Source organism: Pholcus phalangioides, unplaced genomic scaffold, assembly GCF_987345545.1.
Source record: "Pholcus phalangioides strain wild (caught in Gottingen) unplaced genomic scaffold, Ppha-v1.0 ptg000008l_1, whole genome shotgun sequence".
NCBI classification, from domain to species: domain Eukaryota; kingdom Metazoa; phylum Arthropoda; class Arachnida; order Araneae; family Pholcidae; genus Pholcus; species Pholcus phalangioides.
Genome location: NW_028301601.1, coordinates 1,408,394 through 1,423,657, shown reverse-complemented (window position 1 = coordinate 1,423,657; position 15,264 = coordinate 1,408,394). Strand labels below are relative to the sequence as shown.

Here is a 15,264-nt window from a genome sequence, read left to right as displayed (position 1 = left end):
TACTCATACTTGCTTGAGCGCATTTTGCTTTCTAGGCTATCATCTGCTGAGTAAATCCTTCTTTGCAGAGATTCTCTACCAGAGATTTTAGACCACCTGCTAAATCTTTCCTTCGACTAATTTTCAACACACAACTGAATAAAACTGGTTTGTCAGCCGCCTGCTTTTATATGTCTAATGGCTTTGCAATAGTCTGATTTATGAAAATTTTGTCACTGACACTTATCTAATCAGAAATTCCTCCATTATTCTAATATTTTGAACCATCTCTTCTGATTATGCTAATTTTTTGAATATCTTAAATATTTTTTAAAAATATGGTATTGCAATTTTGAACATGTAACAAACATCACAGGTAATTTTGATTTATTCTAAACGACTCCTATTTTTTTCATTCATGTCTGTTTATTTTTCCTGTGATACTCTGTTGAATGAAATAAAACTATGACTTATTGCGTTCAAATTTTTTGAATTGGAGCTGTATATCTCCTGTAATTGGCAGTTTTTCAGCAATTTTAGTGATAGTTGGAACTTAACAAACTTTTGGCAATTGGCTATAATTAGCAATTTTTTACTTGGACAAATTTTTTGACTATTGATGGCAATTTTACTTGTTTTTGACAGTTTTTTTACTATAATTGGTGACGTGCTATCGACGATCCTTTTTGGCTATAATTAGCAACTTGGTTTTGGCTATTCTTTTTTGCTATTAATGGCAATTTTATTTGCTTTCAATATTATTTTTCAAAACTTCACTTTTACTTGCCTCTGATAGCGATAATTTATGAAGTCGAGTTGGTATCCTGATTTCCAGTATTTTTATTCTTAGGTAGTTAAATGCTGCAGAGGAAAGTGTATGAGGTGCATGTACAGTTAAGTAGTATTTTTATCGAAGAGATATTGCTAGCCTATAGGTACAGATCACATTGTTAATTTTTTGCCAGAATACTTTTTGCAGGCCAAATAGAATGCTTTGGCAGGCTGCAGTTAGCCCATGGGACCAGAAGTTGTGCACCCCTGTTGTATATTGTTAAACAATTCTATATTCCATAGTCTCCAAGTTTCTATGAAAAGTTTTCATATCAAGAATAATCCCAAATTAGGCCGGAAATAATTATATCAGACCTGCCAACTCTCCGGATTTTTCATCCTTTCTCCCGCTCTCCAGATTTGTTAAAATTTGTGCAGATTTTGGCAGAAAATTAGATTTTACGCGATCTTTCACATTGTCGTGATATCAACGAGTGCCGTCGTCGTTAGGGAAAACACCTTGAGGACAGCTGTGATCATTTCCATCGAGCAGCCGTAAAAAAGTCTTGCTGATCGCATTTAAGCAACTGGCAAAACACACATGGAATTATATTCTGCTGGGGGGAACAATGCAGAACCTGCCTTGGGAGGGAAGGACCGGAACATTTTCTTAATTGATGAAAAAAAATATTTTGTGAATTTTTTTTGATCAAGTCTATGAGTGCCGGAGGAAGGAGGGGGGGGGGGTTACCCCCCTTCGGGTGAATCTCCGGATTTCTGGATTCCAAAAGTTGGCACGTCTGATTATATGTTTGTGAATGAGTATAGTGAATTGTCCAAAATAACTTTCCTTCCTCTCACTTAAAACATTTGATCTAGGTTTCTCAGCCATCTCTCACTCAAAAACTTCAGAAATCATTCCCATTTATCTGGGATTTTCATAGTCCAGAGATCAAGTTTTCAGGCTCCAAACTGAGGAATAATGGGAAGTAATCATACCCAAAGGTATGGGGTAAGAATCTTTTTTGACACATATCAAACAAACTGCAGAAATTACGACATGTAGAAGTTTTGAAACGCGTAAGAGTAATGTAACATTTTACAAACTGATCAACACAACTGCGATTTCTGAAAATGAGTTAACATGTTATAAATTGTAGTCGACTGAATGTGGTTATCCCGTGTTAAGTTGAAGAAAAGTTTTGAATTTAGTGCCATTCCAACCATGAGAATATTAAGTGTAAAGTTATTAGAGTAGCTTAATTATCGAGATTGTATTGTGTAATGGTAATTGTCACCATTGCACCAAAGCAAGAAGAAATTTTCCATTTTGACAGGGAAAAAGACGAAATTCACTTAGCTGCCAGCATCAGTTTGGTCTCTTGACATTCGTTTTAAGTGAGATCACCTGCCCCAAAGCAGAATGTGCCAAAATCTGCGACGTACGTCGCAGAACAATTTGGAAGAATTTTAAGAAAAAGTGAAAAAAAAAAACCCTATATATTACATGTATGGGGATTTTTACTGCAGAACATCTCCAGTCAGCTGAGGGCTCATCGCAGAGCAGTGTTAAACATTCTGCTTTGGGGATCACCTGTATCTTCAATAACCATTCATCCTGTTTTCTGGCCTGATTTTTTTTTTCTCAGTTAGCATGATTTGATTTGAGTATAGTAATGTCAGAGAATTTAACCTACTTTTTGCTAATAATTTTTATTTTACAGCAATTGGCAATGGCTAGCACCAGGTCACATTTTTCTAAAGGGGAAAAATTCCCTATGGTTTTGATTTATGAGAAATCTACTTTATTCCTCAAAAAATCCCTATCATATTTGTTTTTGTATTGCATATACCTAACATATTGGATGCTTCAGCTATTTGACATTGTCATAGCTGCCAAGTCTCCCGAATTTTTCGGGAATCTCCCGAATTTTAGCTTCATCGCTCGACCTCCCGAAAAGTTTTTAAATCTCCCGAATTTTTACGAAAATCACAAAAATCCCTAATTGTCCCTAAAAATTACCTACTTCATTAAAAAAAATCCCCGCTTATGAAAACAGTCCCTAAGGAATTTCTTGTTGGGCATGAAGCCCTTTTTTTCCCTTTCGAAATGACGTCACATGTCGTAAATGGGGAAATTCCCTTTTTAAGGAAGTTTTACAAACCCTCGGATGGTAACAAGAAAGTTGTTTGTCTTATTGTGCAGGGAAATGGCGTAGCAGCCAATAGTCCTGGATAATAATCGAAGATTATAGTGACGCGCATATGGTCAAAATTTCTTTTGTTGAAGTTACGTACGTGCGATATAACAAAGCATGAATACTGATAAGCAAAAACATATTTAATCAATTTTAAAGATACTTATTCCGATGAATTTCCTTTCATCAAACGTTACAGAAAAGGGCAGACTTTTCCTTTTTGTACAAGTTGTGTTACGGACATAAACATCGGGCATGGAAAGACTACCATCATCACTCGTGAAATGAAAAAAAAACATCAAGCAAGGGTCACAAAAAGTCAGTGTTCTTAAAAAATTGATGGTGTTTTCTTTCATCTTCCAATGATTTTGGGGTCATTCATGCAGAATGTTTGTTCACAGCGTTTCTGATTGAACACAATATTTATTTTTACATCATTGAAGTTTTGGCCTCCAATTTCACTTGTTTTTTGCGTAGGAATTTTATTCCCAAGGGTTTAACTTCCATGTGTGTAAAATCCCTATTTTAATTTGACTTCAGTTTTTGAGTAGGGATTTTATTCCCTACGCTTTAACTTTTATGTTTGGAAATCCCTATTTTATTTGGAAAAATCCCTATTGTATTTATTAGGGAGTGGGTTAAGCATAAAATACGGGTTTGCGCGAAAATCTCCCGAATTTTCATTTTCAAAAGTTTGCAGCTATGCATTGTTGCTCGCTATAAGGAATCATTTTAATAATTCATGTTTTAAAATAACAGGACCCATATTTGCCCATTCAACAAAAGATAATTGATACCTTGCAAAAGATGTAAGGTCGGTTGCATATCATCATACTATGTCATGTTTTTGTATGGAATTTTGTTCTGCCTAACTCTCCCCAAAGCTGATCGTCTACCGGAAGTGACTTAAAGTGATAAACAAGTACGCAAGCAATTGTCTATATTCGCAATACTGATCTAATTGCAGAGAAAGTAAGAGAATGTCGTCAACTACAAGCAATCTTGAGTGATTAACTTTCTGTAACCAGAGCAGACGAGTGGCTAGTTCTTCCGAAATGGGATTTTACGTGTCTTGCCTGTTCTGTGCTGGTGCAGTGTGATCTATTTGCTTTTTTGCATCATTCACTTTTTTGTTTTTTTTTCCTACTTTTGAGAACTCTCTTTGTAGGACATGAAAGGTGAGCACTATCATTATCCAGATATCCAGCAAAACTGTGGTCAAAAGTAGCAGAGTAAATGAGTTGTGATGGTAGTAATAAACCTATTATATATGTATAATTTTTTTAAAAAATTAATTAACTACATGAACACCTCAGAGTTTGCATCAGATGTCTCATTAAGTGTTGACTTAATAAATACAGGTCCTCTGGATCCATTTTAGTTTTTCAACATTTTCTGAAGATTATCAACAAACACAATCTGCATTGAGTGCAGTCGCAAATTGAGAAGTGTGTAAAGGTCACTTTTAGTGGACAATGCCTGATGCCCTAGTGTAGGCATCTTCAACCCATTGCTCTGTGAAGCTTCCAGAGTGCATGATGCGTGTGTCCGATTTCACGCTCGTGAGCACTTGGTCGACATTCCAATTTAACATCTCATACAAATTGCATTCAAGGATCGGAATCATCCTGATTTCATATATCAAATTTACTGTAAGAGTGCTCTTTTGATGATGGTACAGTACAGGCAGTGCTCGTGACTGGAAAAAGGTTGAAGACCGCTGCCCTAGTAGTTAGACTCTGTGTTGGCTGTTGTGTCCTGTGTTGCTTGCCATGTTTTGCACTTTCGGTGAATGACCAGCCTAATTCTCATTCTCCAAGATTGGCAGCTATGCCAGGAGTCTATGTGAGTTAGAATAGAGTGACTTCCTTTACTTGCTGTTTGCATCGTTAGCTCTTCTTTATTGCATTAGTATCAGGCCGAAAAATTCTAATTTTTTCATGAACTTCTGTTTGGCTCATGTGAAATACTGTTTTTACCATGCTAAAGGATTAGGCAATTTCATACCAGATACCAAATGTTTTTGATTGATTGTTGTAATATGTCATTGTATGTTTGAGTATTACATTTTGTATAACTGGTTCGCTGATGGTGGTTAAAATTTGTTTCACTCGACTCAATCTGCAAGTCGCCCCAGAAGGAAAGTCTAACCATTAATTAATTTTTTTCTCCATCAGGGGCCAGAAAAAGTGAGATCACAACTTATAATTCTCGACCGTGGATTCGATTGTGTGTCACCTCTACTTCATGAACTGACTTTCCAAGCGATGGCATATGATTTGGTCGACATACAGAACGATGTGTACAAGTTTGAGACTGCTACTGGCCCAGAAGGCAATAAACCTAAGGAAGTTTTGCTTGATGAGAATGATGAATTATGGGTGGAACTGCGACACCAGCACATTGCTATTGTGTCTACGTAAGTTGTTTCACTTTTTAGTTGTTGGGATCACACACAAGAGCTGTTCTTTATTATCTCCAGATGGAATCAATTACGAATATGGCATCTTTACTGTATACTAACTATTTTATTGTTAAATCAAAATGCAATCATACTAATTGTCAGAATTTAGTCGGTAAATTTAGCCCTTTATGGTTCACTTCCAGAAAAATGTATGGAATTTTTTCTTGTTAGAAAATATGTATTTAAATGGATGCTATTAACATATTTGATTCAAATAATATATCAGCACAGCAATTTAATTGTAGTGGATGTTTTAGTCGTAAGCTTACATGACAAGTTTTTTAATAGATCTTTTATAGTGTAATTCCAGCCTTAACAATGCTGGTTAGTTTTTGATCATTTTTGTCGCACCACGTTCATTTTCTGCACACGGGCACCTACAATTAGACCGGGACCTACAATTTATTGCCGATTCTGAACGGCAGGCTTGTTTTTTATACTCATCAAGAGGTTGGTCCACTAACCCCTCGATGGGGGACTTCCTGCACTAGCAATGCTTCCTGCAGTCACGTCACTGTTTTTGTTGTACCCCTGTCAGGAAAGTTTTCTGATAAGGACGAACAGGGTATCGAACTCGCGACACGTCTAAACATCCTTTGGTACTTAAGACGAGTATCTTATTGACCTGGGCTACCGCGCCCTGGTTAGTATTTAATCCTGTGATGTAATATCATTCAAGTATTTCATTTATCAGTTGATCAGTGAGTGGAGAAACATATTTTAATACAAAATTAGGGTGTAAAATATATCACGGATATGTGATATTGTTTTGATGGTTATGTATATTTGGTGTATTTGTCCAAAACGTAGGAGTGTGACAAAGCAGTTGAAAACTTTCATCGAAAGCAAGAGAATGGCTGCATCAACGGATAAGGCCAGTTTCAAAGACCTGTCAGTGATGATCAAGAAGATGCCTCAGTACCAGAAAGAGTTGAGCAAGTATTCAACGTACCTACATCTGGCAGAAGACTGCATGAAGTGTTACCAGGGGAATGTCGATAAGCTCTGTAAAGTTGAGCAGGTATGAAGTCAAAAAAATTTAATTTTTTTATACCATTTTCTATCATTATTTGCGTTATGCCAGAGGTAAAGGCCATTATGTCCATTTCCATCAATATTGGGATAACACTGTTAATTAGCAGACTTTCGTAGCACTACACATATGTATAAGATACTAAATCCTAGCTCAATAAATAACAGATATCCACTTTATAAAACAAGTGAGTTCCATAGAAAGCCATGCTAGAAAAATCTTTAAAGAGCTGTCCTGTAAAATTTCTCTTCTGTGACACGTTGCCCTTTACCTCCAACATGCAGATTTATTTTGGAATATCTCAAAATAGTCATCTACATTCATAAGCAATGCAAGCAAGCATTAAATAAGCTACATTCCTTCGTTTTGCAGATGTTTTTGTGTATTATGACAATATGTAACTCATGCCAGTGATGTATTTAGTGATTTTGCAAGTGAGGAAAGCAGTTCATGGCAATAGTTTTCTCCCGATTTTTCAGGGCAACTTATTAACTTCTTTTAGTTGGCAAATTAACTAAGTTTAAAAGATTTTGTAACAACACAGAAAATTATAGGTGCCAGTACTGATTTTTCAGGTGCCATGGTAATCTGGCTCACAGAATTTGCTCATATATGCTATGATTGTTGCTGCCATATAGATTTTAAGTGATTTAACCACAACAAGGTTTGGGGGGGGGGAACTAAATGTATAAAACAGCATTTTGGTTATAAAATAAATACTGAACATATTACTGTATAATTCAACAATCTGTGAATAATGGCATTTCAACAAAGAATAGTAGAGTCTTTATAAACCTGCTGGTCAGTAATTGTTTAATTTGCACAGCTTTTGAAAGACGATGAAGAGCAGAGAGGACCATATATTATTGTGAGAATTTTAAACCATCAGCTGTAGTTTAATTGTATAGCAATTTTTTTCCACTTTGAAGAATTCTCTCCACGGAGAGCAAGCTGACCTTCAACACGATACAACATAAAAATTCAAGGATTTGTCTTTTTTTTTTTTCAAAATATGTAAGACAGGTGGCAGCACTACTGCAACATGAAACAAGCACGATTCCAACAACATAAATACAATATACATGCATATAGCCTACACACACGTTCTTGCATGTATGAATTTTTCATAGCAGTGGCAGATCAATTAATAAATAGACAGTGGAAGCAGTCTGCTATGCTTATCCTTTGTTATGGATGGAGGCATTCAAAATTTTAAACGATAAAAACAAAGTTTTCCTTGGTGAAATAAATTATTTAGAACAGGAATGCACAACATCTAGCCTTTATAAGAATTTTTATAAAGAAAAAGGGTATTTTTTTTTTGTGTGTGTTATCCACTCAATACGATAAGTATACCAGCTTGTGAGCACTAGTCATCTCAAATATCCAGCCTGCAGACCAAAAATATTTGTCCCTGATTCTGATTTAGCTAATCAAGGCACACAGTTATTGCTAATCATGAGTTTGAACTTTTAGCCATAAAAGTTTTTCATGTGATACAGAATTTTTCTTTTCAACTATGTTGTGCTTTGAAGTTATTTTACCATAATATGGTAGTTTCAATAAGTCTGAGATAATATGAAAGTAATTATATGTGGGTATATAAAAGTAATGTGTGTTGTATTTTTCCAGGACTTGGCGATGGGGACGGATGCGGAAGGTGAAAAAATCAAAGATCCAATGAGGAATATTGTTCCCATTCTTCTTGATGCAAATGTCAGCACTTACGATAAAATTCGCATCATTCTTCTTTACATCTTGTCAAAAAATGGTAAGTTGGTCTAATTACAGTAAAACCTCGTTAAGTCGTCACCTTGATAAGTCGTCACTCTGGTTAAGTCGTCATTTTTCTTCAGACGCTTCCAGCTCTCATAGACCACAATGTTATTAAACCCTCGTTTACTCATCGCTAATTTTGGTTAAGTCGTCACTAGGAAAAAGTTCGAGAAAGAGAAACAGCCTATTTTTATGGCTCCCATTAAAAAAAGAGCTTGTTAACAGCATTGCCATATGCCTAAAAGTCACCATAAAATCCTATATACCCAAACGGAACAGTTTAAGTAACGAAAGTTACGCTGGGGAAGTTCATTTGCTGAATAAGGTTTTTGGAACGTTGGGGACTGTTCAAGCTAGATCTCATTTCTGCCTAGGCTCCATTAGAGAAATTGGACAAACCGCGAGACACCCAAGCTCTGTTGCAAGAAGGAACGTAAGCACTTTGACCCCCCACCCCCCCCAGGGGGGGCAGGGCATCTCTGGCAAAACCAAAATTTATTGATATGTCAAAGATTACATATACTGCAAGGAAATCAAAATTTATGTAAATCAAAGAATCAAATTAATCAAGTTAAAGTCAATGTGCAACGGGCACGGATAATAAATAATCATAGAAAGCAATTTAAGGCTTGAAATTTAAACAAAATATCTTTGTTGAAAAAAATTAGACATTCTTTCCCAAGTTGAGGTCTTCTGTTTACTTTTCCCTGCCCAGGGCCTTCCACAAAGTCAAAAGTGTTCGAGATTACTTTGTAGTTGCATCATGAACAACTGATGAAGAATTCAAACACTAAAATTAAATTTTATGTATATGTAAAATTAATGTGCAATAGAGAGTTCTGTTATGAAGAAAAGCTACTTATTCAAACAGTTGCTCTGTTAGTCTATAAATTAAAAATTACTAGTATAAATCAAAGTGTACAGTACATTTCAACACAATAATTTAAATAATAAGAGATAAAAAAGATAAAAAATAGCTATTTTTTCTTTTGCAATCTATAAATTTTATTAATATTGTTATTTTGATTCATACTTTAATAAATGCCATATTACTTTAAATTTATTCGATTTTCATAACATTGCACATTAAATCTGACGGAACTCGGCTTAAGCCGTCATAATTTTTCGATAACTTGAGGTGATAACTTACCGAGGTTTTACTGTAGTTGTAAATTGTTTTCTGCTATCATATTCATTTATTCAGTGATGCATAGTTTAACCTCCCTATAATGTAGATAATTTTAATAATAATGCCAATATTTTTTTTCTCAATCAGGGACTTAGCTGTTTTTTCTTTTCCTAAATTGTGTTGTGGCTTTTTCAATTACAATGGCCATTTCCCCCCCCCCCCCCCGTGTATTGTGGGTGCCCACTACTGTATTCGGGTTTCTGAGAAAGTAGGAGCAATGGCCGAATCTGCATGTCTCAAAAGTCTGGTCAGAAAGTCAATGTCTTTCAAAAGAACTTTCTTCATCTCATTTCTCTGTGCTGTACTCTTAACCTCATGGTTTTTAACAGCACAGAGAGCAGTGCTCTGTTATTTACTATGATCAGGGTTCGTACAGGTCGGGGAAGATCTGGGAAAGTCAGGGAAAATAGCCTATTTTGTTCTAAAACCTGAAAATTTTTCAGACTGACCTAGAAAATAGTCACGATTGTCGTCTTATCAAAAAAAAAAGATCGGGGAAAAAAATATGAAAAAATTTCCTTGGAAAAAAAGTTCTGATAGCATCGTAAATATTGATAATCCGTAAAATATCGCAAAAAAACTATAGATACTGCCGAGGAGGAACGAGGATTTTGTAAGTGCCAGCATGGAAAAGCGTATTGCTGCAACCTTATCGTAACTCTTTTTAGTATTTCCAGAAACATCATAACTATGCATCGTAGAAAGCCACGGGTACAAGGCTCAGTTGTGATCATTTCGTAAAGTGACTTCAATTAGAAACTGTGGATTATGCACGTGTATATTTTGATTTCAACTTGGGTATTTTTATTTGAAAACAATGAGTTGTAAGAAAACTTGTGTGGGCGGATAAAAACCTGAATCGTCAGTAGGCTGATTGGATTGAAGCAGTCAAAAATAACCTGTATAAAGTGTGGTGTCAGCTTTGTGGCAAAACTCTCAACTTGGGCAGATAAATTATTCAGAACCATGCCAAGCAGATGAAATTAGAAGAGTTCATTGAACAACTCCTGGTTGCTAAACTTCTCGGTTCTAGTGCTTATGCGAGTGCAAGCCAACTGTAAAGAATTCTGATGCAGTGAAACCAACTACATCTTTGACTAATTATGTCACAAGAAAAACAACAGTAAAGGTTTAAATGTTGTGGGCATTGAAATTGCAGAAAAGGGAAATCTTTCATTTCTTAATTGTGTTCTGTTTTTCTTTTATATCAGGCGTATTTGAAAAGCATAAAGGCGTGTAAAAAAATCTATGATTATGATGTCATTGCGATATTGTAATTAATTAGCAATTTTATAATTAATATAAATAATTTTATATAATTAATTTTTGTAAATTTTTATTTATATCAAATTTTTGATTTTTAAAAAAAAAATGAATTTTTTAAAAAACTTTACTGGAAAACCTAGAAAGTCAGGGAAATTTTTTTACAAAAATGAGTATGAACCCTGCTAAGTGAATTTTTAACCATGTGAAAAATGTCAAGTGATGCGGCAGGTACAAGCTGCAAATACACTCATGTCCATAAATTGAGGATAATACCAGCTCCGGCAAATAAAGGTTCAGAAACAAAACAAACGTTACTTATTCATAAAGCCCATTTATTAAACAAAAGATAAAGAACAAAAACGATGGTGTATGTATGATACCATTCATAAAAACTACAATTTTTGCTCCCTGGAGCAATTGTAAAAAATATCTCCTTTACAAAAACTCACTATTACATGGTTGGTATGATAGTTAATACATTGTATGTCTCCCATGCAATGAAATACAGTCCGTACAACGCCTAGGCATGCTGAGTATCAAATTATTGATCTGATCTTGGGGAAGATCACTCCACTCAGCAAGCAATGCTCTCCGAAGTTCCGGTACACATGTAGGAGGTGGTTGACGGGCTGCAACTCGTCGGCCAAGCATGTCCCACACATGCTCTATCGGATTCAAGTCAGGTGAGAATGCTGGCCATTCCATACGGGTTGTATCCTCAGATTCAAGGCATTCGTTTACGATGTTTGCTCGGTGAGGACGGGCATTGTCATCCATAAACACAAATTCTGCGCCCATGGCACCCCTAAACAAACGTACATGTTTTTTGTTTTTTTTAATTAATTTAACAATACACAAATATACATATGAAATTGAGCGCTAAGCGCGCACACAAACAATAAAGACATCTGTGTGGCCCGAAGGGACAATTGTCCTTCCAGGAAGCCTATAAGAATTATGTCTTATCCATTTACACAAGCAAAATAAGAGATTAAAAAAAAAAAAAATTAAATTAAATAAAAAATAAAAAGAAAAATAATAATTATAAAAGTAATACAATGAGTGATACACATACACACACATATATATACACATATATATATATACATATATATATCTTTTTCTCTTTTCCTTTGAATATTTCTATTTGTTTAGCCGCCAATTTGAACCAAAGTACATTACAATGTTATTAGGTTTTCTATTTGCATGAAGACATAAAGCAATGGGATAAAATTTATCAGAGAAAAAAATATAAAATAGACGATTGTAACTTCGCAATTGTGAAGGTTTCGCAAAAATTCGAGAATTATATATATTGTAGGTGATTCAGTGTGCAAGACATAATTTATGTAATAGTGTCTAGATATGCTATTGGCAGGACATGTGAAAATGAAATAGAGCAATCAAGAACATTTCATAATGCTAGGAAAATATCATTTTCGTTATTTCAGACGTTTTTACATATTGATATATTTCGTACTTTTTGTTAGTGTTGTTAGTTGTTTGGTACTCCGATTGGAAAAAATTCATTATTTTAGGTGCATTGAAAGAGAAACTTTTCTGGAAGAGATGTTTTTTAGTTTTTGGTATTTGATATTCGTTTTTAAGTCTTACCGAGGTTCTATTTGTTTTTCTCTGTAACCATTCGTTGTTTCTTGTTAAGAAGTTAATCATTGTGTAAATATATAGCTGTCTGATGCTAAAAATATAGCTATTTATATTATTACTGTTTTCACGATATGTGTCCATTATCATACTTCTTATTTTATTATATATGTTGCTTAGCTTCTGTTGTTCCAGAATTATGCCCCAATAAATTTGGTCTTTCATGGTTCCGGTTTGAACATGTAGATCTGTTCTGGAACCCAGTATAATTCCACCCCAAACGAGCAATGCTGCACCACCGTAACGGTGTTGTTCAATGATGTCGTCTTGGTGGTAACGGGTACCTGGAGTTCTCCATATGAAAGTCCGACGTGAATCAAACTTCAAGCTAAACCTGGACTCGTTGGAAAACATCACACAAGCCCACTGTGACAATGTCCACATTGCATGTTCTCTACTCCGGGCTAATCTCTGCCAACAGTGAGTTGCCATGAGCGGAACACATCTGACAGGCCTGCGAGCAGATAGACCAATATCTCCCAAACTTCTGTACTCGGTTTGCCTTGAAACTGTGGTACCCGTGGCTGCAGATAGCTGACAAGACAGGTCGGATGCTGTGCTCCGTCTGCTTCTTTTGGCAGTTACTGCCAAATACCGGTCTTCATTTGGCGTTGTAACTCGGGGGGGGGGGGGACCTGTACTGTAACGTCTACTGACATTTCCGTTATCTTGGAATCGTTGCCAAAGCCTAGAGGTGTCACTTTGAGTGTGTGACACTTTGGGCAATTCCAAGTTCCTCGGATACTTCCATCTAAGTACGCCCACATTCCAGGTGGCCGATAATTCTACCATGTCAAAAAAATCATCCACATGCGACCTCTGTGTCATAACTATTCGCTTATGGCACTGAGCACCTTACAGAATATACCCTCCTCTTACACTCTCGTCATTGTGACGTAATATCGGCATCATCTGGTGGCTTCCTGAAATTTGCATATCATTCTTGCAGATGTGTGTGATAATTCTACAGGTGAAACTTTTACTTTAAATTTTGATTTCCGTGTGATTCTGAATTATCCTTAATTTATGGACATGAGTGTAGAAACATGCTTTATGTAATATCTAAGTAGACATGGGCAATGCCCCCCCCCCCCCCCCAGCGTCAAAGGTGAAGTCGACTGATATAATGTATATGTATATGAATTGACATCATCCCCCCCCCCCCCGGAGTTCCAAGTCTATCTTCGCCTATGTAAGTGACAAAAAAAATTGTTGTACAGGAGGAACAACTGTTGGTCAGTGTGTTTGAAATGAATAAATTGATTATATAAGAGAAGTTAGTGTTTGGCCGTGAAAAGGGAATGACAAAAGTTCTCAAGGCAACAAAGTTCTTCCTCCCCCTCCCTCCCCAACAGCTATGGTTGGCATATTGTCGATTGGTGAGAACGTTCATACTGATGACATAGCCTTTTGCTCTGTTAAATTCTCTTCTTATTGACAATGGCTGCTAAAACTTTACCAAGTGGTAATGATATTGATAATCTTAAATAATTTTATATCGTTAAGAGAAAGCGTGAATGTACATATTTTAAGTTAAAACTGATTAGAGCAAATTATTTCACTCATTTAATTGAATTTTATTCCCCATCTTATTTATTTTGCAGGCATAACGGAAGAAAACTTGGCTAAGCTAATACAACATGCACAGATACCCGCTGAAGAGAAAGCTATTATTCTGAACATGGCCATGCTCGGGGTCAATATAGTCACAGATGTAAGCCTCTATTTATAATGGTTTTTGGTTTTTTTTCAAAACATAACCTGTTAACAATTGCTTTAATTTTGTTTTTTAAGTACTGTGTAATTCAGCGATTCTCAAATAGATGGTGCTGCAATAAGTTGCTGTGACTTTGATTGGAAGTGCCACAACATCGTGATTTTATACGTTGTTGATGCTATCAAAATATAAAAAGTAAAAAAAAAATCATTGTTTTTTTTTGTAATGAAAGATTCCCAACTAGTGTGTCATGGCATTTTGGGGTGTAGCAGAAAAGTTTTATCATTTCTTAGATTCATTGCAAGGTATTTGTTCTTATTTCATTCCCATAAGTGCCATGAAGTCGAAAGTTTTGGTACCCTTGACATAGTGTATATGATGTGGCGGATCCTATCAAATTTGTAACTAATTGTGTGTGTATGGTCATCATGAACCAATCTTTCTGATTAGCAGAATTGGTAAAGCTCATGATTTAGATGCATTCAGTTGTGGCCAAATAATACTTTCACGTAATAGAACTATAATGTCTGACAGATGAGGGCATCCATATTTCAAGTTATCAGACTAGGCTTTTCATATTTGAGGGTGTTAAAATTATGGGGGGGGGGGGGAATTTTGGACAAAATGCAAAGGGCAATTGGTCTTGGCGATTTTGTCTGGAGACTGCCCAGCCTCAATAGCGTCAGAGCTGAGGATGTTCGAGCATCTACAGTATTTTATTGAACCAGTTTGAGCACCCCATTAGTAATTGAGTGAGAATTTCTCCTTCATAAGGCTCAAGCCCAATACCCACGGGTCTGAAGCACTTCCAACTTATGCTTATGCTCAGCCTTATAAGTATCTTTATCAATGATAGACATTGTTCTGTTACATGATAATCTGAACTAAAGGGTCCAGTTAGGCAGTCAGGGACGAACCAAGCACACAATACACATTTCATCATATAGGCTTTTGAAGCTGTCATATTTAGCTATATGCAGCAACAGTACCACAGGGTGACAAAAACTATGAGACACCATAAAAAGGGTTTTTAGGATTAATTGAGCCATCATCAAAGCTACAATCAATACTATGAAGGCGTTTAATCCATCCCTATTATTCACTGTACAGTTAAACCTCGTTAACACAAAAAATTAGGTATCACAATACAGAATGATCTTAAATGGAACACGCACTGTGATATTTTAATATAAAATATTAGAAAAT

The 15,264-nt window shown here is 35.7% G+C and overlaps 1 protein-coding gene across 1 annotated transcript in view; it reads left to right on the top strand.

Moving 5' to 3' along the window:
- The window catches only part of Rop (Syntaxin-binding protein Rop), a 48,431-nt gene that overhangs the window by 16,722 nt on the left and 16,445 nt on the right, over positions 1-15,264 (top strand). Inside the window, exons 8-11 of the mRNA XM_089234004.1 lie at positions 5,126-5,367; positions 6,223-6,433; positions 8,078-8,216; positions 13,946-14,055. Of these exons, the coding sequence (XP_089090130.1) occupies positions 5,126-5,367; positions 6,223-6,433; positions 8,078-8,216; positions 13,946-14,055 (702 nt within the window). The remainder of the gene's footprint in view (positions 1-5,125; positions 5,368-6,222; positions 6,434-8,077; positions 8,217-13,945; positions 14,056-15,264) is intronic.